This window comes from Protopterus annectens, chromosome 4.part1, assembly GCF_019279795.1.
Source record: "Protopterus annectens isolate FY-2018-M chromosome 4.part1, PAN1.0, whole genome shotgun sequence".
In the NCBI taxonomy this organism is placed as follows: Eukaryota; Metazoa; Chordata; order Ceratodontiformes; family Protopteridae; genus Protopterus; species Protopterus annectens.
In genome coordinates, this window is record NC_056734.1 from 718,219,928 (window position 1) to 718,243,324 (window position 23,397).

The 23,397-nt window shown below is 41.2% G+C and overlaps 1 protein-coding gene across 1 annotated transcript in view; it reads right to left on the reverse strand.

Annotated features, from left to right (window-relative positions):
* LOC122801276 (myosin-2 heavy chain-like) overlaps positions 1 to 19,166 on the reverse strand; it is a 917,734-nt gene extending 898,568 nt beyond the window's left edge. The window contains exon 1 of the mRNA XM_044070825.1: positions 18,952 to 19,166. Within this exon, the coding sequence (XP_043926760.1) occupies positions 18,952 to 19,166 (215 nt within the window). The remainder of the gene's footprint in view (positions 1 to 18,951) is intronic.
* Positions 19,167 to 23,397: the final 4,231 nt, after the last annotated feature.

Below are 23,397 nucleotides of genomic sequence, written 5' to 3' on the forward strand. Positions count from 1 at the left end.
CATCATGGAGCTCTCGGAATATGTGTATCAGGCTGGTACAAGCCTAGCATTGAGCAGCATTTTACCTTCTCCAAGGATGATGCCACAATACAAACAAAAGATGATTGACTTTAATAATTGGCTTAGTTTCTGGTGTCATTCTAAGGGGGTGCAATATTTGTCAGTGTGAAAGGAGATGGTCAACAGACGATGCTGCTTTGCCAGGGATGGTCTGCATCTCTCCCCTTTAGGCTTTTGAATATTAGCTAAAACAACGTCTTCCCCCACAGTGCCATTTTTAGGCAATGCCAAACTGAAAGTACTTCTGACATGGCAAATCAAACCAAGAAAATCTAAAGGTATTACTGCTCAGTGCCAGGAGTCTAAACAAATCTCCACTCCCTAGAAGCTTTCTTCACCCTAGAGAATACGGATGTCTGTGTGGTCACTGAGACGTGGTTTAGTGCAAGGTTATAATGCCTTCCAAACATTTAGACCAGCTACTACACATTCAGGGACTAAACGTGGAGGTGTCTCTATACATATCAAAAATAAATGTACCTCAAGGCTGGTCAAACAGGACAATGCACTTGAGCTTCTCCATGTTCAAATCACTGTAGGCAAAATCCATTATCATTTCCTTGCCAGCTAAAGGTCCCCCTCTATGACCCAGGAAACCCATACCATCTATTTAAACTTATTAGAAACAGTAACCATCCAACCAATACCATTTTTTCACACTGAGCTGATCGAAGGAAGGACACTGAGGAAACTCGGAGCTATAATATATAACATTAAGTATCCTGTTTTTTGTTTATTTTGTTCTTTATTTCTTTGTTATTTATAGCACTTTGTGTACTGTGTATTTTTCTAGCTAGTTTCACTGTGTGTGAGTTATTAACTGGAAATTGTCCACTTTTATTAAGCATCTGTTGGGTTGTTTGTTTCTGATAACTTGTTGCAGTTAAACTCTTTTTCCTGGAGGCTCCTTTAGCTGTTTAAAACTTTCATTTAAAGGCTCACTGCTGCTTTTCAGCTGTGAGAAACATTTCTGCAGTTTGTTTCCCACCGTCCCTCCCTGTTGGTATAGTGTTTTTATAGTTGGTGGCTTTGCAGTTGCCCGCCCCTAGTGTAAATTTGATCTGGGACCCTCCTCCCAGTCTAGTGTCATTACCTTATTCTACCCGGTACAGACAGAACATTTGAGAAGGCCAATCAGCTTAGTTTCTGCTAATCCTTTCTCTCTTTCCACAAAAAAAAAAACAAATATTTTATCTGCTTTTACTGTATTTGTGTTTCTTCCTACTTTATTTTGCTTTTCTGTCATCTTAAAAGTACTCAGTTGTATTTATTACTGCTTGGTGTAACTCATTCTAAGCCTTTTAGTTTAAGCACTCAGAGGAAGCTACTACATGATAGAGCAAAATCCCAAAAAGGGAAGGCATCTCTGATCAGTATTAGCAAAAAACTACGGGCACTCATAAAATCGTCTTAAGGCCAGCTTCGAGACAAAAATTGCACAGGACACTAAGGATAATCACAAGGCTTTCTTTAGTTATGTTAGGAACCTGGGTGGGAATTCCTAGATATGCTCAGAATTAGTCCAAAATGACAAAAAATACACTGAACCCACAGACATTGCCAACATCCTAGCTGACAGGTTCAGTGCAAACTCCCCCCCCCCACCCACCAAAAGGGCAAATATCCATCCCAGCAGAGTGCTGCCCCCTGACATCTCAGATGCTCAGGTAAGAGACGCCCTCTCCAAAGCAAAAAACACAGCATCAATGGGACCAGACAGTGTCCCGGGCTGCGTCCTACATGAACTCCAAGAAGAGTTAAACCCAAACATAAAACTACTGTTCAATCTCAGCCTTACTACAGGATATGTACCCAAAGAGTGGCGTACAGCAACAGTGGTCCCTCTCCACAAAGGTGGTGCCTCAATGGATCCTGGAAACTATCGCCCCATAAGCCTGACTAGCTTGGTCTACAAAGCTATGGAAAGGATCATCATGGACCTCATAAATAAAGATATTGGGGACCTATAGACACTGGATCCTACCCAGTTCGGCTTTGTTAAGGGCAGATCCTGCCTCTTAAACCTGGTCGATTTCTTTGAAACAGTCACCAAGGCCATTGACGAGGGGAAGGTGGTCCACACAGCCTACCTGGACCTCGCAAAAGCCTTCGATACAATACCCCACTCGGGCATTACAGATAAGCTCACCAGCTTAAATATAAACCCCTATGTCACTAGATGGGTTGCAAACTGGCTCAAGGACAGAACCCACATGTAGAATTGCTGGAGCCATGTCAGACTCCAAACCAGTTACAAATGGCATCCCACAAGGCTCAGTCCTGGGACCTCTCTTGTTCGGTACATATTTCTCAGAGGTACAAGCCAACACGGAAGGACTGTGGCTGACCAAGTTTGCAGATGACTGCAAACTGGGCACCATAATAGACTCTCCTGCCGACACAAGCATCCTCCAAAAGGGCCTCATAGAAACAGACAACTGGTGCCAGAGCCATGGCCTCAAGCTAAACGCCAAAAAGTGTATAGTCATCCCCTTTGGCAAAAACAAAGTGCCCACAAATTACCACATAGGTGGTAATCCATTAAGTACAGAAGAAGTAATTAGGGACCTGGGGACCCAAGTTGATAGCAATCTCTCATTTGACAATCACGTGGCCAAAGTGGTTAGAAAAACATTTTATATAGCCCACCTAATCATGAAGGGATTCACATCTAGATCAGGGGAGGTCATTGTGCCTCTTTACTCATCCCTCATCAGGCCCATAATTGAGTACAATGCCCCTTTTGGGATGTACCTTACCAGACACCTGCAGCAACTGGAAAGACCCCAAAAGTACCTCACCAAGAGGATCAAAGGGCTCAAACAGATGCCATATGCTGCCTGGTTAAAGAAGCTCCAGCTCTACTCAGTGGCATACCACCTGCTCAGAGGCGATCTGTGCCTGACGTATAAAGCCATGTCCAACCCGGAATTAATGGACATGCTGCACCTCAGAAAATCCAAATCCCATCGAGCCACGCTCGAGAGACTTGAACCTCAACACTGAAATAAATAGGACATGCTGGAGGGACAGATTCATAACCCAGAGGCTCCTTTCACTCTGGAATAAAATCCCAGTCCAGGTTAGGCACAGTCCCTCATTGACTCTCTTCAAGAGGAATCTTGATGAGTGGATGGGAGATCGTAGGTTTACCCCGAGTATCACTTCTGTGTCACTGTTAGACAGAGGCACAGTATACTAACCTCAAAAAAGGGCATAGCAAAATTAATTTAAAATGGGTGGTGAAAGCCAAACACACTCTGGCTAAGCTTATAAATGCCCTAGGGCAGATAGCCTAGTATGAACCTATGAACCTATGAACCATATTCATGGGTGACTTTAATTATCCCACTATTAACTGGGAATCATATAGGACACCAAACAAACAAGCAAAGAGATTCCTGGATTTTGTAAACACAAGCTCACTGAACCAGATAGTCAATACACCAACCAGGGGTGCAGCCATACTGGATCTGGTCCTTATTAATATGGGAGAATACTGCACACCCCCTGCAGTAATGTCTTCCCTGGTAAGGTCGGACCACAAAACAGTCTCCTTTGAAGTAAAAATAAAACCTGGACCCAAAGTTAAACCTATAATATTCAGGAACTACTGTAAGGCTAACCTCCCACTATTAAGTGATCAGTTGGCAAAATTCCAAGTCCCCATAAACCCCAAGAACACTGCTGCCTATGCAGAACTGTTCACAGCAACCCTGTACAAGCATGTTAATAGCTGCATAGAGGCAGCTCTGCCCACCAGACATAAGTACAGAACTAACTCAAAAAACAAGCCACCCTGGTGGAATCACAAAATCAATAGGCTGTATAACAGAGGGAAGAAAATCATGGCAAAAATTAGGAGGTGCAGAACCCAGAAAGATAAATGCACTCTCATCAAACTAAACAAACACCTCAGAGGACAAAGTCCACCAAAGCCAAATTTGAGGTGAGTTTGGCCTCCCACAATCACAAGGCACTCTTTAGCTATGTCTGCAATCTCAAAGGCAATACACAATTGTGCGCAGAGCTCATTGTAAATGAAGCTACCTATACTGAGCAAGAAGATATAAGCAAACCTACTGGCCAATAAATTCAGCTCCAACTTTACCTCTCTCTCCCCCCTTCAACCTTCCCTCAGGAAATACCATCAAAAATAACTCCCCCTGCTATCACTAGGGAACAGGTCCTTAATATTCTCTCTAAGGCCAAGAACACTGCATTAATGGGCCCAGGCAATATCCTTGGATGCCTTCTAAATAGCATGAATCATGACCTATCAGGGCTTCTGGAACTGCTATTTAATTATAGCTTCCAAACAGGCTTTGTGCCTCATGAATGGAGAACAGCAACACTCATCCATCTGCACAAAGGTGGGCCATCTACAGACCTTGGAAACTACAGACCCAGAAGTCTCACTAGTCTTATATAGAAAGCCATGGAAAGAATCATTATGGAAATGATCAATATTGATACAGTAAACCTCCAAACACTGGACGCAACCCAGTTTGGTTTTGTCAAGGGTAGACCATGCCTACTCAACTTGGTAGACTTCTTCGAGAAGGTCACCAAAGCAATGGATGAGGGCAAAATGGTTCACACTGGCTACCTTGACCTGGCCAAGGCATTTGACACTATACCCCAGTCAAGTATTGTTGTCAAGCTCAAGAGGTTAGGTACAAACTCGTATGTCACCCAGTGGATAGCCAACTGGCTCACAGACAGGACCCAGGAAGTAAGAATTGGGGAGTCCACCTCTACAAAGAGGCCAGTCACAAGTGGAGTCCCTCAGGGATCAGTCCTTAGACCACTCCTTTTTGGCATTTACTTCTCTGAAGTCAAGGCCAATCCCAATGGTCTCTGGCTGACTACATTTGTAAATGATTGCAAATTAGGAGCCGTCACTGAATCCCACACTGACACATATGTTCTCCAGGAGGGGTTGACACAGACAAACAACTGGTGTTAGAGCCCTGGAGAAGAAATGCATAATTGTATCCTTTGGGAAGTCATCCACCCCTGGTAACTATCATATTGACAACACACCCGTTAGAGTTGACCCAGGAGTCATGGACTTCGGGACACACATAGTAATCTAGCCTTTGACCATCACATGTCTTATAGTATTGAGGAAATCATTCTATGTTGCTCATCTTATAAACAAAGACATGGCATCTAATCTATGGAAGTTATTGTTCCACTGTATTCAGCATTCATCAGATCTGTCACTGAGTACAATTCCCCCTCTGGTACGCACCTAACCAGGCATATCCAACAACTAGAACATCTACAGAGGTTCCTCACTAAAAGAGCACAGGGCTTAAGTAAAATGTCCTATGCAGACCACCTCAAGGTTCTATCCCTGTATTTTGTCTCCTACAAGCTTTTGAGGGGAGAGCTATGCCTGACATACAGTGCATTGTCAGACCCCACTCTGCTGGACCTCCTGCATATCCACAAAACAACCAGCAACAAAATTACCCATTCTAAGGATTTGAACCTAGTCTGTGATAAAAATAGGACCTGATGAATAGACAGGTATGTATCTCAGAGATTACCCCATGTCTGGAACAGGCTCCCCATCTATTTAAAGCAGAGTTCCTCCCTAACCCAACTGAAGTGCAACTTGGACAATTGGATGGGTAACAGGAAATTCATCCCTGGTTTTACACCTATGTCTCTAATGGATACAGGCAGTCCCCTGCTTGCACTTATCAAGGGTGCCAGAACTTGTCAGAGATTTGGGATGCATGGCTTGGCTTAAAAAGACCCTTGTGGTCATTAGCCTAGTAAACACCTATGAACCTATAACTGGTCGTTTTTTCTAAATTCTTTCATCCAGTGAAGATAAAAACAAAGTTTCCTATGCACATCGAAAAGGTGAAGCATGTAATCTCCTTTTTGTTGTCAAATTTAGGAAAGAAAAGCGGTAAATTGATCACTTGACTGATGTTTGTTTCACAGGGAATTTTGGGTAGAAAGGAAGGATTAATATGTAAAGTCACCCTATCATTATGTAAAATCAAATACGGCAGTTTTGAAGAAAGTGCTTGGATTTCAGAAACTCACCTCATAGAAATTACGGCCAGAAGAAAGACAGTTTTCCAAGAAAGAAATTTGAGATCTGACTTAGCTGAGGGCTCAAAGGGGGATCGTTTATCAGAGGTCTAAGTAAAAAGGTACCTTTAAGGAGTGGTTTGCATAACTTGAATGAAGCTAAAGGAGAAGCATTATCTCTGGTGTGGTAGTTAGGGATGGCTGCCAGCTGTACTTTGATAGTGGAGAAACTAGCACCACTTTGAAAAATCAAAGCAAGAAAATCTAAAACAGCAGGGATTGGAGCTGTGAAAGTATCCAGCTCTCTTTGCTGTGCCCAAAAAGAAAATTTCTTCCATTTACTCCTATAAATCTTCCTTGTGGAGGCTTTCTGAGATGAAAAGAAAATTTGGTGTACAGGAGATGAAAGCCTTGAATGTCTAGCAATCACTGGAATTGGAGAAGCCATGCAGTTGATCTGAGACTTGTAATGTCAGGATTAGTCAGCCCTGACAGATGTGACAGCAGATCTGGAATGGGGTCCAGTGTCCAAGGGAGACACATTAGGTGAGACCATAGGAAGAGGAACCAAACTTGCTGAGGCCAGTAAGGGGCAATCTTCAACCAGAGTGCTTTCTGGAGAAAATTGGGGATTAGAGGTAAGGGAGGATAAGCATATAGGAAACTGGAAGGCCAAGCATGGAGTAGAGCATCTCTTGGTGATTGCCCCTGAGGGAGGATTGGGGCAAAAAACCCACTGCACTTGTTGCTGAGGGGAGAGGCCAATAGGTCACAACAAGGTTGACCCTCATTTGTGGAAGATCATTTTTGCCACTGTATGATTGAGAGACTACTTGTGAAGCATCAAAATAGTCCTGCTGAGCTTGTCAGCTAGAATGTTGGATTTCCCCAGTATATGTATTGTTACAAGAAAGTGGTTGGAGGAGATTGCCCACTGACAGATTGTCATTGCTTCTCTGCAAAAAGGGTAAGATCTGGTACCCTCTTGTTTGATGATGTGCCATACCATTGACATATTGTCTGTTTGGATAACAATTGTCTCAGGAGGAAGAGAGCTCTGAAAGGCCTGCAGTGCTAAGAGGACCACTCTCATCTCCAAGATGTTAATATGCAATTTTGATCTCTTCTGGGAAACGTGCCTTGAACTGTCCATCCCATGAAATGTCCTTTAGGAAGGCTAAAGGGACGTCCCTGGCAAACTTCGTCAGATTGAATCCTCCAGAGCATGGAGTCTTTGCAGACTCAAGATAGTTTTATAGGATCTTGCAAAAGTTGTCGAAGAATGGGGCATTTTACTACTAGAGTCTGTTGGAGGGTTTGCATATGAAGATGAGCTGTAGATATCAAGGTAATTGCTGCAGCCATCGAGCCTAAACCTTGAAGAACTATTTTTGCTGGGGGAGAGGAGTGGGAAAGAATCTGTCTGGCATTCAGTCTCAAGGTAAGAATGTTGCTTTATTGTAAAAGAGCGAGATGATTAACTGTATCTAGCAGAGCCAACTCCAAGACATGAAATGGTTGAAGATGGGACTCTGAAAGATTGACTGTTATCCCCAGGAATTAAGATAACTAGAGTAAATAATCCCTGGCTTTTACTAGGAGATGCCTGGTTGGTGTGGTGAGAAGCCAGTCATCCAGTTAAGGAAACACTCTGAATCTGTGCATTCTGAGATGAGCTACTACCAATACCATCCACTCGATGAACACCCTGGGAGCTGTGGTGAGACCAAAGGGCAGGACTCTGAACTGGTAATGACTGGCTCACAGCTGGAAGCATAGGTATGCCTATTCATTTTGATGTGATAGTATGTGTCTTGAAGGTCGGGTCTATATTATATATTTGAAGGTTCAAAATTTCGAACCTCATATGAGCAAAACTTGAATCTTCGAATATATAATAAAAACATTAAAAAAAAACACTTACCTTAATGCTCTGAGCAGGGGGGAGCCCTCCTGCACCCCCTACTTAAATATACCAACTCTGAGACCGCACTTCAGTGCAGAAAAGGGAACTTTTCCCATTCTGCATGTACATTGCCTTTCACCTTCAAACTTTTCAAAGTTCGATCATATGGTGTTGACCATATGACATTCAAACTTTGAAACGTTCGATAATTTAATAGGGACCCTTGAAGATCTATACAGCACATACAGTCATTCTTCTGTAGAAGAGGCAGAATGCACTGAACTGTAACCATCTGGAACTTGGAGTTGTTTACAAACTGATTCAGATAACTGAGATCCAAAATAGGTCTCAGGTCTTCTGTTTTCTTTGCCACTAAAAAGAACCTTGAGTAAATTCCGGATCCACTTTGTTCTGGTGGGACCTCTTGGATGACCCTTTTGCTAGCAAATTAATTCCGGATCCACTTTCTTCTGGTGGGACCTCTTGGATGACCCTTTTGCTAGCAAATTTGAATTGCTAGAGGTGCTAACTTCTACTGATTGGGTGCAACATCTGGGAGATGTTTTCTTTTAAAAAGGGAATGACATATCATCTGGATATGATCCTTTGCATCCATGTATCTCTTGTGATGGCTGTCCAGGAATCTGGATGCAAAGATAAGTGTCCCCTAGCTGCCTCCAGGGAAGAAGAGTTAGTAACCCCTTCAGAAGCCCTGAAAGGTTCTATCTGAGAAAGAATCGCGGAACCCTTGGTTTTGTGGACCCCATCTGCCACACAAGCAGCAACTTCCTTTGTTGTTTCCCCCTTTGCCTCTGGGAGAAAAATCGGTGCATGAGTCTTGAAAAGGTCCTTGAGATTTCTGGAACCACATCTTCTTACCACTGCACTGTTTTCTGGAAAAAGTCCCTGCGGGGTAGAAAAAAGAATTCCCACAGCAGATAAGGTCTTATCTTACTGAATGAGGGAAATGTCTCTTTAATGGTGGGTCCAAAGAGAGAATATCCATCAAAAGGAGCTTTGATGAATGATGCTTTAAAGGGATTCAGAAAAATCACACAATTGCATCCAGGCATGTATCTTGATGGCTATGCCTGAACCTACAGCCCATGAAGATCCTTCAGCTGCATGAAAGATTAGCCTCATGGATGCATTCAATATAAATTGTAGGTTGGCCAGTCATGAGGAATAAGCCTTCTTTTCCTCTACCAACATGGACCCAGGAGTAGATGTAGGTAGTTCCTTAATTAAGTACCTCTGTAATCTAGTTAAGTGACCATAAGGTAAAGGTTGCTGAGGTGTAAACATGCTTCCTGTCCCTGTTCAACAAGCTAGATTCTCTATTAGCATGATGGACAAAAGAGCTCTGTTCAGCTAGCTCCTTTTTGGTAGCTGCCACAACAATCAGGGTATCTACAGGGCTTCCTTTACTCCAAAACCATCTATCTTTTAGTGCACAAAGTATTTTATCTTGATGCCAAGGAATAGGTTCTACAATATCTGTTCCCTTCCATGCCGGGTGGGAGACAAGATCTATAAGCTCATCTACCGGGGGGGGGGGGTAACCCAAGACATAGATGGACCAGACCTGAAGGCTTCTAGGAACAATGATTCCTCCTGGGAACGGGTTTTGGAAGCCCAACCACCTTTCTGTTGTAGGATTTCTAAAATGCGTCCAAAGCAAAAGTCTTCTGCTGGTGATCTTGGGGACTCATCTCCTTCATCAAAATCGGTGTCTTCAGTTAAATATTCCTGGGGGGAATCTAAGTGCCTCCTTTTATACAATCACTCCTGGGTGAACTCTCCAGTAGGGTGCTCTGTTGAAGTATCAGAAGAGGCAGGGAGTTCCCTAACTGGAACTGCAAGGAAGCCCTTATGTGCTGGCTGTCCCTGTGGAGTAGAGCGAAGAGACTCAGAGACAGAATCCGAAGGCACAAGAGGGATGGGGTCTGAGGAAGTTAGAGTCAAACAGCTCTCAGGTAGGAGAAAGCCCTCACCACCACCTTGAAGGCAGAGGGGCCTGAAGAAGCCTAGGCCAACCTCACTGAAGCTGAAACTCTTGGATCAGATAAGCCCAGTTCCCTTCCAGTCCTCTGCTCGGGGGGGGGGGGGGGGGTCAGAGCCAAACTGTTCAGCGCTGAGGCCTTGAGGGAAAGCTTCAGAGTAAAAGTTATTCCACACAGATCTAACACCAATGCTTCTGCTCAAGGAAGGTCAATGCCAAATGGGTCAAGGAAGTAGCCAGAGTTGAAGATGATGGCATCTTCAGATCCGACACTTCAACTCTTGGAGGTTGTGCATCCAAGGGTTCTGAAACAGTATGTCAGATTGGAGAAGGAGAAATGATGGAATGTGAAGAAGGCTCTAGGCTCACATATCTTATGGGCAAAGGAGCTGGTAAAACCCTCATCTGGATCTGTGTTCTGAGAAATGTTCTCCTCTTCCTGTCCACTTCTGCTTCAGAAAGACTTAGGGAGGACCTGATCAAAGAGGAGGTGAAAGGAGGCAATGATGACTTTCTTGATGTCTCCTATAAGAAGGGAGACCTATGTCTTGGGGACACTGGCTCTGGAGTGAAATGAGGATTCCAGAGAAGAGGAGACTTGGAGGCTGAAGGAGTCGGATCCGTAGTTTTCAGATCCAAGTGTTTCGAAATCTTAGCTGGTGGCTCCGATATCATAGTGGTTTTGGGAGACAGGACAGGAGAGCACTTTCTGTGTTCCCTGGGCTCTGTAGATTTAGACTTTTGTGAGGGGGTTTGAGCTACTGAAGTTGAAACTGAAGAACAAGGTGCAGAAGCAGGAATGAGATCCTTGAGGACAAGCTTGTTGCATCTCTCACTGATGGCTGCTCTGCCACTGAAACCAGAGCAAATAATGCAAGCAGTGTCTAAATGATAGGGGCCCAAACAATAAATACACTCCCTGTGAGCATCAGAGTTGAGAATCTTTGCCCACAGGAAGTGCACTTCTTAAACAAGTAGACTTTTTAGCCATAACAGGAAACTATGCCAAAAGTCTATTTCCAGGATAGGAAGAAATCAGAGAGAGATTTTTTTTTTCTTATAGAAAAGAATGAAAGACAGAAAAAAGAAATATCTTTACCAACAATGGTAATGAGACTATCTTTAAGGAAGGTAATGACAAGGATAGTAAAGAGATACCAATATATGGTAAAAAGGGTATTAAATAAGCAGGTAAAGAGAGAACAGGCTATAGAAAAAAGTTATATACAAGTTGAAGAAAATTAAACTTTAAAGTTATTACTCACTAATTTAGAAGAAATAACTCCCTGAGCCCAAGAGAACACAATCTTAACTGAATTGTTAGAGTGGCAAACAAGATCTGAGGTAATGCAGTGGTCAGGGGCATTATGGGTAAAGGGAAAAGCTCGAGAGTCAGATCGAAGAATCTAGAGAAAAGTGGCTGAGTTGGATCTGAGACCCATTTATTGAGGAATGAATGAAAATGACAACATCAGATCTAAAATTAATGCATTATTACATCAGAATAGAACAGAGGCAGCTTTAGGCCTTCTTTGACTGTAGTGTATTATGAAGTTTCCCCAGCAGTTCAGAGCAGCCTCAGAAATGTAGTGCTGCTTCCCATCAGCAATCTACTCATCCTTAAAGTATTTTCCAAATGGAACAAAGCCTTCCCATTGTCAACAACTTGAACTTATTTCACTCTTTCGGTTCAATTATCAGTCAGAGACTGATTTTCAGAGCTCATCCTCACCTGAACACATGTCTGTGTGTAGTGTGTATAAATACATGTATGCATGTATACACACACACACACACACACACACACACACATATATATATATATATATATATATATATATATATATATACATACACATATATATACATACATACATACACATACAGATATATATATATATATATATATAAATTTATATACACACACACACATATATATATATATATATATATATATATACACACACACATACATACACACACACACACACACACACACACACACACACACACACACACACACACACACACACACACACACACACACGTGTAGATGTATATACATACATATTTAGTTCATATAGCCTGGACAAAAGCCTAGAAGTGATTAAAGAATATTTGAAAGAATAGGCAAGTGATCATTTACTTCAAGATCACACTTAATGCTCAGTTTTTTAAAAGCATCACCAAGATAACTTTGAGTGTCTAAATAATTTTGTTCACTGCTGTTGTCCATGTAGAGCACTACATCTGCATACTTTTGGGCAATATTAGTAGCAAAGCTGTTTAAAAAATGGAGCATAGTTCATTTATTCCTTGTGATTCCCACAATGAAGAATGGTGTCCTGAGGTCATCAAATGAATGCTTGTACTTCCTGTAAAGTATAATTCTCCAGAGATTTTCCAGGGATTCAAAAGCATTTTCTTTTATAGAAGTTGAAAAGGAGGGGTGCCTGCTGTGCACATCAACAATAATGCTACTAAGACAACCAGCAACAACAGCAAAACTGACAAACACAAAAGTGATGAGGATGTGACAGACTGCACTATACAAGAAAACCCACTGCACATGGGTCAGTTTCTCAGTCAAGAAATGATTATTCTTTCAGCAGAAAAAAAGATGAAAAACATTAGCTCTATATTTTTGTGCTGTTTGAACAGTTCTGTTATCATTGTGGTAAGTTAACAATTGTGTTAGACTTGGACTTCAGCAAAATCTACCTCTCCCAACACATTGATATCATTGTGCCAACTCCTATATCTACACTGCAGGTACATCCTTTCCAAGCAGTAAAAAAGCAAATCTTTCCTACATTTACAGTTGGAATAAGTAAATGTAGAGGGCTGCCCAAGTTCAAACAGCAGCTACTTGCTATAACATGTTTATACAGACTCAATGTACCTATAAATGGGCATTTGTATACAATCTTTCAGGTAGCAAACAAGGCACTGAGAGAGGCATGTGGTATGCTCTCTTTTACAGTGGGGTTGCCCTCTAATTGCCATGGAGTAAGGCTGGAAACACACACCCAACAGATATCAGTCTGCTATAAAGATATTGCTGGAAGACTGACATCTGCCTTTGTCTATACGTCTAATTGTATATATGATTTACTGCTGCAGTGCTCTATATGATGCACACAAACACATTTATAAGCCGACATTTCACCAAAAAATTAAAAATAGGAAATTGCGACCTTGGGAAAATTAAAGAAAGGTTAGCTCAAAACTGTGCATAGCTTTGGAGTATATATACATATTCTGAAGTGTTGGTATTTATGCAAAATACACAACTATAATGTAAAGCTTTTGTTTCTATACCATTGCAAGTTTTGTTAAACATATAAGATACTCAGACACAAAATCCATAATGCCATGCCACCATGGCTTGTGCACATCTATGAAGCTGAAAGCTATGTCATCAGGTATTTTCCTACCAGCAGGGCCTCCCACGGTGGACAGGTTTCAGTAGAGATGCCAGACTAATGATGTACCACTCATCTTGGCAGCAGCAGATGGGCAGTGTTGAAGGTGGAAGATCACGTTTAATGTGACAATGGTGACAACATTGAATTTATACTGCGCAGAAGAAAGGCCCGGCAATCTACTTCTGTATTCTGCCAAGAAAACTTGATGATGTTGAGACAACAAAGAAAGTGATGTATAGTGCTGGAAGATAGTCCGCTAGGTTGGAAGGTACTCACAATGCTTCTAGGGATGAGATGTTGGTCACAAAGAGTATGCCCAGTATTTGTGAAGCTGATGGACCAAAGCCATTAGGTCGTCTTGATGTAGATACTGATGGTCAGAAAAGGAAGATTAGAAGTTGCAAAGATATTCTTAACATAGGAACATGGAATGTATGAAACATGAACCAAGGAAATTGTTAAAGATCAGATGGAAAAAGCCAAACTCGATTTGTTATGGATTAGTGAACCCAAATAAACATGGCAGGGCCACTTTCAATGAAATGAGCATTGGATCTGCTACTCTGGTCATGAAACATGCATGTAAAATGCAGTGGCATTTGTCCTCAACAATAAGCTTTCAATGACCACACTAAAGTATAATGTTATCAGTGATAGAGTCATGTCAATCCGTCTACAGGGAAAGCTGATCAATGTCACTTTGATCCAAGTATATGCTCCAACAACAGACACGGAAGATGTGGATGTAAAATTGTTCTATGAACAACTTCAAAATGAAATAGATCAAATGCTGAAACAAGATCTACTGATCATTATGGGGGACTTCAATGCAAAAGTAGGAACCACACCTGAAGATGCAGTGGTTGGAAAGCACGGCATAGGAGAAAGAAATGAAGCCAGTGATAACTCAGTCCAGTTTTGCAAAACCAACTGTCAATCATGACTACAATCTTTCAACACCATAAACATTGCCAGTACACATAAGACTTCTCCAAATTGTATGTATCAAAATCCAATTGACTACATCTGCATAGGATAGAAATGGAAATCTGCAATGTTGATGGCAAGGACTAAACCAGGATTTGATTGCGAAAGCAACCACAAGCTTACATGCAAGTTCAAGGTAAAGCTTCAAAAGATCATTATAGACCTTCCAAAATATATTGAAAATATTTCTAAAGACTATTGGATACAATTAAATAACATATTTGCCATTCTTGATATAGGAGATAGAGAACCTGAAGAGTTATGAAATTACATTAAAACTGTAATTGGTGATGGAGCTGAAAAAACACTCCGGAAGAGAAAGAAAGCCAAAAAATCACCATGAATCTTGGAAGAAATTAGAAAAGTAGCAGAACAAAGAAGACAAGCAAAATTTTCCAGTGATAGATGAAAAAGTATCACAAATGAACTGAGAGTTTCAATGTCAAATTTGGAAAGACAAGGAACAATATTTCAAGGATATCTATCAGAAAATGTAATCAGAGCATGTAAATAGAAAAACCATACTAGCTTATCAGGATATTAAGAGATTGTGACAGAAATTCCAACCTTAATTGGAGATGCTTAAAGATACCAATGGAATGATACTGAATAACCCAGAAAGCATTAAAAAGACGTGGAAAGAATATATGAAAAATGTATATAAAAAAGGCATAACACTGGGGAAACTGAACTGGAAATTGACGTTGAGGAAGAACCAGATATTTTAAAAAAAAAGTCATAGCAGCAATTAAAGCTTTGTTGAACAACAAGTCACCTGGCATTGACGGTATTCCAATTGAATTAATCAAAGGCTCAGAAATTGCTATCATGGCCCTCACTTGACTCAGATTTGGAAGGGAAAACATGGCCAGCTGACTGGAGAATATAACTGTTCATACCTATAACGAAGAAAGGCAATGCTAAAGATTGTAACAACTACAGAACAATTGCCTTAATTCCACATGCCAGCAAAATACTGCTGAAAATAATACAATTATACGTTGAGCAAGAACTACCTGAAGTTCAGGCTAGTTTCAGAAAAGATTGAGGAACAAGAGACATTATTGCCAATGTTAGATGGATATTGGAGAAGAGCAAAGAATACAAAAAACCTGTATACGTTTGCTTCATCAGCTACAGCAAAGCTTTTGATTGTGTGGATCATGATAAACTATGGAAAACTGTAGTGCAAATGGGAATACCCAAACATATAACTCAGCTGATAAGAAGCCTTTATGAAAATCAAGAAGTTGCAGTGAGAATTGAATATGGCAACACTGACTGGTTTCCAATAAAACATGGTGTCAGGCAAGGATGCATCTTGTCACCTGACCTGTTCAATCTTTACAGTAAAGCCATCTTCAGAAAAGCAAATTTGGAAGAACAGTATGTTAATTTTAAAGTTGGTGGCCGTAATATGAACAACCTGCACTATGCAAATGACACAATGCTCATCACCAGCAGCAAAGATGATATGCTGTATCTATTGAGAAAAGACAAAGCTGAAAGTTATAACATGGGATTAGAACTGAATAAAAACAAGACAAAGATTATGAAAATGGAAAATGCTGAAGATTTTGAGCTTGAAGTTGATAGAATAGAAGTTATAAAGAATGTTATTCTCCTGGGCTCTTTTGTAAACATGGAAGCAATCAGCTGGGAATAAATACTTCACAGAATAGCATTTCATCACTCTACAATGAAGGCTCTTGACAAAGTATTCAAAGACAAGGAAATAACACTCAAAGCAAAAATCAGACTTGTCTATGCACTCATTTTCTTAGTGGTCAATTACAAGTGTGAAAGCTGGACGCTACAGAAATGGGACAGAAAGAAGAATGACTCATTTGAACTTTGGTGCTAGAGAAGGATTCTATGAATTCTGTGGACCCCTGAAAGAACTAACAAATCAATTTTGAAAGAGATCAAGCCGGCTATGTCACTTGAAACCAAAATGATGAAGTTACGACTGTCTTATTTCGGTCATACTGTAAGAAGAGAGAGATCACTGGAGAAGGACATTATATTTGGGAAGATCGGAGGAAACCAGGTGAAGATGGTGACTTGCAAACAGATGGCTGGACACATTGACGACAACCATAAGGATGATGCTAAAGGGCCTTGCTGGACTAGCACAGAACTGGCTTCTTTTTAGATATTTCATTCATCATGTTGCTAGGACTCGGACCCACCTAGAGAGAGAGAGAGAGGGGTGTGCTGGGCATAGCCTCATATGTCATGGGATACAGGGGTCAAAGAAATTCCAAAAATGGTTTAAAGGTATAACACTGAGTTTCAGAATGTGGTATTTATTCCCTGAATTATGGTTTATTTTACAAAGTGTCAGGACTCTCAGGACCAGTTCTCACACTTCTGACATAGAACCCTTCTGTTTTCCTATTATATAAGCTCATCACATTTTTTATGAGTAATGAGAAATATTTTCATATAACATTGAGGAATGGAACATCATCATCATCATCATCATCATCATCAATCCCATTTTCCTATTTTTTTTTTATGTGAAGTTGGGGTGTTGCATCAACTTTCGCTACCTCTTTTGAAACAAAGACATTCTCCTACCTTCTTTGACAGTCATGTCTGACTGTTACAGGTCTTCTCTCATGCAATCCATTCATCTCTTTCCTGGACATCCTCATTTCTTCTTACCTTCTTCATGCCTCTCCCAAATCTTTAATAAACTGTCATCATGTTTTTCTACACGTGCCTGAACCACTGTAAGTTTTCTTTGTGACCATTTCTGCAACTGGATTTACTTTGGCTTCTACTCTGATGTCATCATTTACTTGTCTGTCCCACAGTGTCCATCCTACCACCCATTTAAGGCACTTCATCTGCATTATCTCTAGCTCCTTCAACTGATTTCCATTCACTGCCCAAGTTTCTGCACCATTGTTTGGCACACCTTGCTTTTCAGCTTCTTTGTCATTCGTCTATCACACAATACCCCAGACACACTGTGCATGTTGGCTGCAACCCCTCTGACTATAGATTTGACCTCCTCATTCAGAATTCCTTTTTCCTCAACAACCCCTCTAAAATACCTGAAGATGTTAACCTGTTCCACTATTTTCCTTTCTATCTCAATTTATAGCTTCTTCTGATTCATAGGTTTATAGCTTCATAGGTTCATAGATTAGTATTAGGCTAAGTGCCCTTGTGGGCCATTTTAAGCCTAGCCAATTGCCCCATATGAGAATCAAACCCTGCACCTTGTGTCTGTAAGGTAAACACTGTAACCATTATGCCAGCCTCCCACCCCTAAATTTTTGAAGAAAGTTTATATAGAGCATAATAGATTCATAGATTAGTACTAGGCTAACTGCCCTTGTGAGCCATTTTAAGCCTAGCCAGTTATCCCCTGTGAGATTCAAACCCTGTACCTTGTGTTTGTAAGGCAAACACCTTAACCATTAGGCCATCCTCCCAAACCTTAAGATAGGTTCATAGGTTAGTACTAGGCTAACTGCCCTTGCGAGCCATTTGTTTTAAGCCTAGCCAATTATCCCTTGTGAGACTCAAACCCTGCACCTTGTGTTTGTAAAGCAAACACCTTAACCATTAGGCCACCCTCCCAACATGATTTCCCCCATTTTCTGCTTTGACAACTCTCTTGTTTGTATTCAATTTCATCTCGTTATCCTTTATTTTTGCATTCTATTCTTCTATCATTTGCTGAAGTTCCTGCTCAGAGTCTGCTTGTAATGGCACATTGTCTACATACAGAGCTTTGTTGATCTGTCTTCTCCAGTATGAAAAGCAGAGGGCTCAGAGATGAACCCTTATGCACCCCTACCTAACTCAGAATCTCTCTGTGAGTCTGAACAATGTACTTGTGTCATTGTATCCTTGTATAAAGCCTTCACTAATTTCACCAGTGTTTGCAGGACTTCAAACCATCCCAGGACTTCTCAATTTAGCTTTTTTGAGATCTTTTCATGTGCTTTTTCTAAGTCTAGGAATGCTCATTTGGACTTTTTTTTATATCTTGCCTCTTCTTCACTATCTGTCCACTGAAAACATCAGTTGATTGTGCTGAGGAACGGAACAATGATAAGTTTTTCATGCACTTAAAGATGTGACATAGAAAGACAGAACTGTCTAAAATGCTGCTCCACACCTAGAAAAATAATTCTGTCTAACTTATGAATTAGATACATAATCTAAGCTTTGATACTGGACAGAATAAACCAAACAGGGGAACTCCTTCAAGTCTGGCATACTTTGCAGTAAAAAGACAGCTGTTTTAGTACATCTTTTGTCAAGGTTTAAGATTCCAATGGCATTATTTATGCTGCAAATACTTCCCTTAGGAATAATTCTTTCCTATAACTTTAATTAAAATTCCACTAATTCATTTCACTTGCAATGCTAACTGCGTCATTCATTTTTGGCACAAAAACTCAAAATGTACTTGTTTGTTATACTACATCTTTGAACTTAATAATGTAGCATTTAATCATAGTGCAGAACTAAGAACATGTACAGACCTTTCTGCCTTTACGTCACTATCAACCTTACACTGTTCCAGGTATTTATTCAAAGAGACTAATTCATCCTGCAGTCGTTTCTCTCGCTCTGTACTCCCTCTGTACAGTTCCAATTCTTCCTCCATCTGCTTTACCTTCTCTTCCAATTTCTTAAACTCATGAAGAATTAAGTAGCTGACACCACAGTATTTGCAAACGGTCTCATCTCTGGACATCTACAAATAAACACATATTCAAATCATACAGCAGTAGCTACAGTAAATGCACACATTATAAAAACTTCTTATGACAATCACAGATATAGCTAATTAGCAAACAAATAAAAATAGGTAATCTTCATATCTAATCAATATAATTTTGCAATATTCCACCTGCGATTTGTTGCATCTTCAGTAATGTTCAGTACAATAAAATAAAACTAGCTATTAATGAACTGCTTCCTGCAGTCCATAGCTTTAACTTTCTCAGATTCTATTTGCCTATCGTATGACTGAACAAGTCGTTTAACCAGTTAGTGCTCCCAGGTAACTGCTTAAAAGGGATACTTGTGTTCAAAAGGCTTATCCAGTTGGTTAATGAATAAGTAGCTAAATAAGTAAATAATACTGCCCTTATGTGACACTGTTTTGCTATAACTCCTCAGATCTAGCAATTACATTGTTTAAACAATAACAGCTGTATTTGTACCCATTAATGGTATTGCATATTGCGTACTCCCTGCTACATTTGAAATAATGCCGATGTCTTAAACAAAATAAGTGTACTCGATTTGTCTCTGGAAATAGAAAAGCTTTGAAACCAAAGTAGACAATAAGACATGGCAAGCTAAGCTACAGTGCACATCTACAAGATACAGTGTGGCACGAAACACATGGCCAAGTGCATCTAGACCCTCAGGACATGCATTTGAACTGTTAAAACTGTGTTCTGCAATGCCTTATTGTACTTACAGTAAACATTATATGTACTCTGAGAATGAGAACAACTAACAATACAAAAAATAAGAAAACAAAGGGGAAAGTCGAAAATAGGATTAGTAATGGAGATGTGAAGGATTTAGTGTAGAAAATCTAATTATGGAAACATCACAGCATGTTTGAACAATTTGTCACCAAATTAAGGAGAAACAGGTGGAATGGGAAGCATCTGATCACTTGCCACATGAAGATACTCTGGAGCCTTAAGCAGAAAACTTGCACGAATATTCAGTTGAAGTTGCACAGCAAAAGAAGGATCGGGAAACAGTGGCAACACTGATGTAGTGTTGGTCCAACCAGTGCCCTGGGCCAGTACTATGAACCATTGCCCCACCCCCTCAGCTCTTCAAGTGAAGAGCAAAAAAACAGTTTTAAGTCAATAGATGAGATTATTACAGTTAGATATACACACCCAGCACTTCTAAAAAAAAGACACACATTCCTTCTACTGGTACACCAACCAGGTGGCTAGCTACATGACATGCCCCCCCTCCCCCCTGCTCCAACCATTGAGGTCCCGTTTTTGTGCCCTACCCCTAACCCTCCTTTCAACCCTCCTTTAACATAGTTTATTAACAAAATTATTTCTTCTTCTTCTTTTAAACTGTAGTAAACTGATTGCTACAACAGTTGTTACAGTTTATACCCTGCCTGCATGGAGCACTACAGCTCTCCAGTTTTAGTTAAAAAATGTTTTTTTTTTACTTTTAAACTGTAGAATTCTAATTGCTACAGTTTATACCACACACATATTACTAGAGCTCTCCAGTTTAACTACAAATGCAATACCTTTTAAAAGCCGGTATCACATTAAAGAGTGATCAGGACTGGCTGATAGCACCCCCAGCACTTTTCACCCAGGCCAGTTGCCTCTCTTGCCCCACTCTAGCTATAGGTTCATAGGTTCATACTAGGCTATCTGCCCTGGGGCAATTACAAGCCTAGCCCGATTCTGTATGGCTTACGCCACCCCTTGATTTGAGTATACTGTGCCCTTTTTAAGGTTTAGTTTACTGTGCCTCTGTCAAATGGTGACACGGGAGTAATCCCTGGGACAAACCTACGATCCCCCATCCACCTATTGAGATTCTTCTTGAAGAGATTCAGTGAGGTGCTCTGCCTCACATGAACTGGAATTCTATTCCAGAGTGAAGGGAGCCTCTGGGTTATGAACCTGTCCCTCCAGCAAGTTCTATTTATTTCTGTGCTGAGGTTCAAGTCCCTCGAGCTTGTGGCTCTAAGGGATTTAGATTTACTGAGGTGGAGCATGTCCATTAATTCTGGATTTGACATAGCTTTGTATGTCAGGCATAGATCGCCTCTAAGTAGGCGGTATGCAAATGAGTAGAGCTGGAGTTTTTTTAACCGAGCAGCATATGGCATCTGTTTGAGACCCTTGATCCCTCTTGGTGAGATACTTTTGGGGTCTTTCTAATTGCTGCAGGTGTCGGGTAAGGTACATCCCAAAAGGGGCATTGTATTCTATGATGGGCCTGATGAGGGATGAATAAAGGGGCACGATTACCTCTCTTGATCTAGATGTGAAACCCTTCGTGATGAGGTGGGCTATGTAGAAGGTCTTTCTAACCACTTTGGAAATGTGGTTTTCAAAGGAGAGATTGCTATCAACTTGGGTACCCAGGTCCCTAATAACTTTCTCTGTACTTAATGGGTTTCCGCCTATGTGGTAATTTGTGGGCACATTGTTTTTGCCAAAGGGTATGACTATACATTTTTTGGCATTTAGCTTTAAACCATGGTGCTGGCACCAGTTATCTGTCTCTGTGAGACCTTTTTGAAGGATGTTTGTGTCAGCTGGAGAGTTGATTATGGCGCCCAGTTTGCAGTCATCCACGAACTTGGTGAGCCATAGTCCTCCCACGTTTGCCTGTACCTCAGAAAAGTATATACTGAACAAGAGTGGTCCCAGGACAGAACCCTGTGGGACGCCACTTGTGACCGGTTTCGAGTCTGACATGGCTCCAGCAACTCTCACTCTGTGGGTTCTGTCTTTGAGCCAGTTTGCGACCCATCTTGTGACATCGGGGTTTATATTTAAGCTGTATAGCTTATCTATGATGCCCGAGTGGGGTATTGTGTCAAATGCCTTTGCAAGGTCCAGATAGGCTGTGTGGACTACCTTCCCTTCATCTATGGCTTTGTTGACTGTTTTGAAGAAGTCAACCAGGTTCAAAAGGCAGGATCTGCCCTTGACAAAGCCAAACTGGGTAGGATCTAGTGTCTGTAGGTCCCCAATGTCTTTATGAGCTCCATGATGATCCTCTCCATAGCCTTTCAGACTAAGCTAGTCAGGCTTATGGGGCGATAGTTTCCAGGGTCCGTAGAGGCTCCACCTTTGTGGAGTGGGACCACTGTTGTTGTACGCCATTCTGTGGGCACATATCTTGTAGTGAGGCTGAGATTGTATAGCTGTTTTATTTGTGAGATTAGTTCCTCTTGGAGTTCATGTAGGATGCAACCTGGGACGCCACCTGGTCCCATGGAAGCAGTGTTTTTTGCTTTGGAGAGGGCAGCCTTCACCTGAGCATCAGAGATGTTTGGGAGGCAGCCCTCTGCCGGGAACCTGTCTGCCAGGATATTGGTGATGTCTGTGTGTTCAGTGTATCTTTTGTCATTTAGAATCAACTCAGAACAAGTCTGGGAGTTGCATCCCAGGTTTCTAACATAACTGAAAAAAGCCTTATGATTGTCTTTGGTGTCCTGTGCAATTTTTCTCTCGAAGCTGGCCTTGGAGGATTTTATGAGGGATCATAATTTTTTGCTAGTACTGATCAGAGATGCCTTCCCTATTAGGGATTTTGCTCTATCATGTAGTAGCTTCCTCCTTCTGTTGTACAGTTTATTTATGGCAGGGGTCCATCAGACTGGACGCCTGCCTTTGGATGATTGGGTCTTGGTTTTGTTTGGGATAGCATGATCCATGCATTCCTGGAGATGTCCGTAGAATGCATTTATATAGGATTCTGCAGTTTGGGCCATAGTTTCCACTGGCCCTGGGGCCTTGAAGGATTCCACTTGAGTTTTGAGAAGTGAGAAGTTCACTTTTGAGAAGTTTTTCACTGTGGTTTTCTGGGCTGGGGGTGGGGTCGGGATGTGGACATCCAGTGAAATTAATTTATGGTCTGATCTTACCAATGAGGGATATACTTCTGGTGTGGAGCATAGAGTCCCCATGTTGGTAATGATCAGGTCTAGTATGTTGTCCCCTCTTGTGGGAGTGGTGACTAGTTGTTCCATAGCATTTGAGTTTATAATTTCCAGGAACCTTTGGGCTAAGGTGCTGGGGCTTGAGTAGTGCTCCCAGTCAATGTTTGGGTAGCTGAAGTCGCCCAATATAATGGTGTTCGGAGAGATCTTCATGTTCTCCAATGTTTTCAGGAAAGCCGAGTGGTATTCCTGACTTTGAGAGGGTGGTCTGTAGGATGATATAAACTGAAAAGCAGTCTTG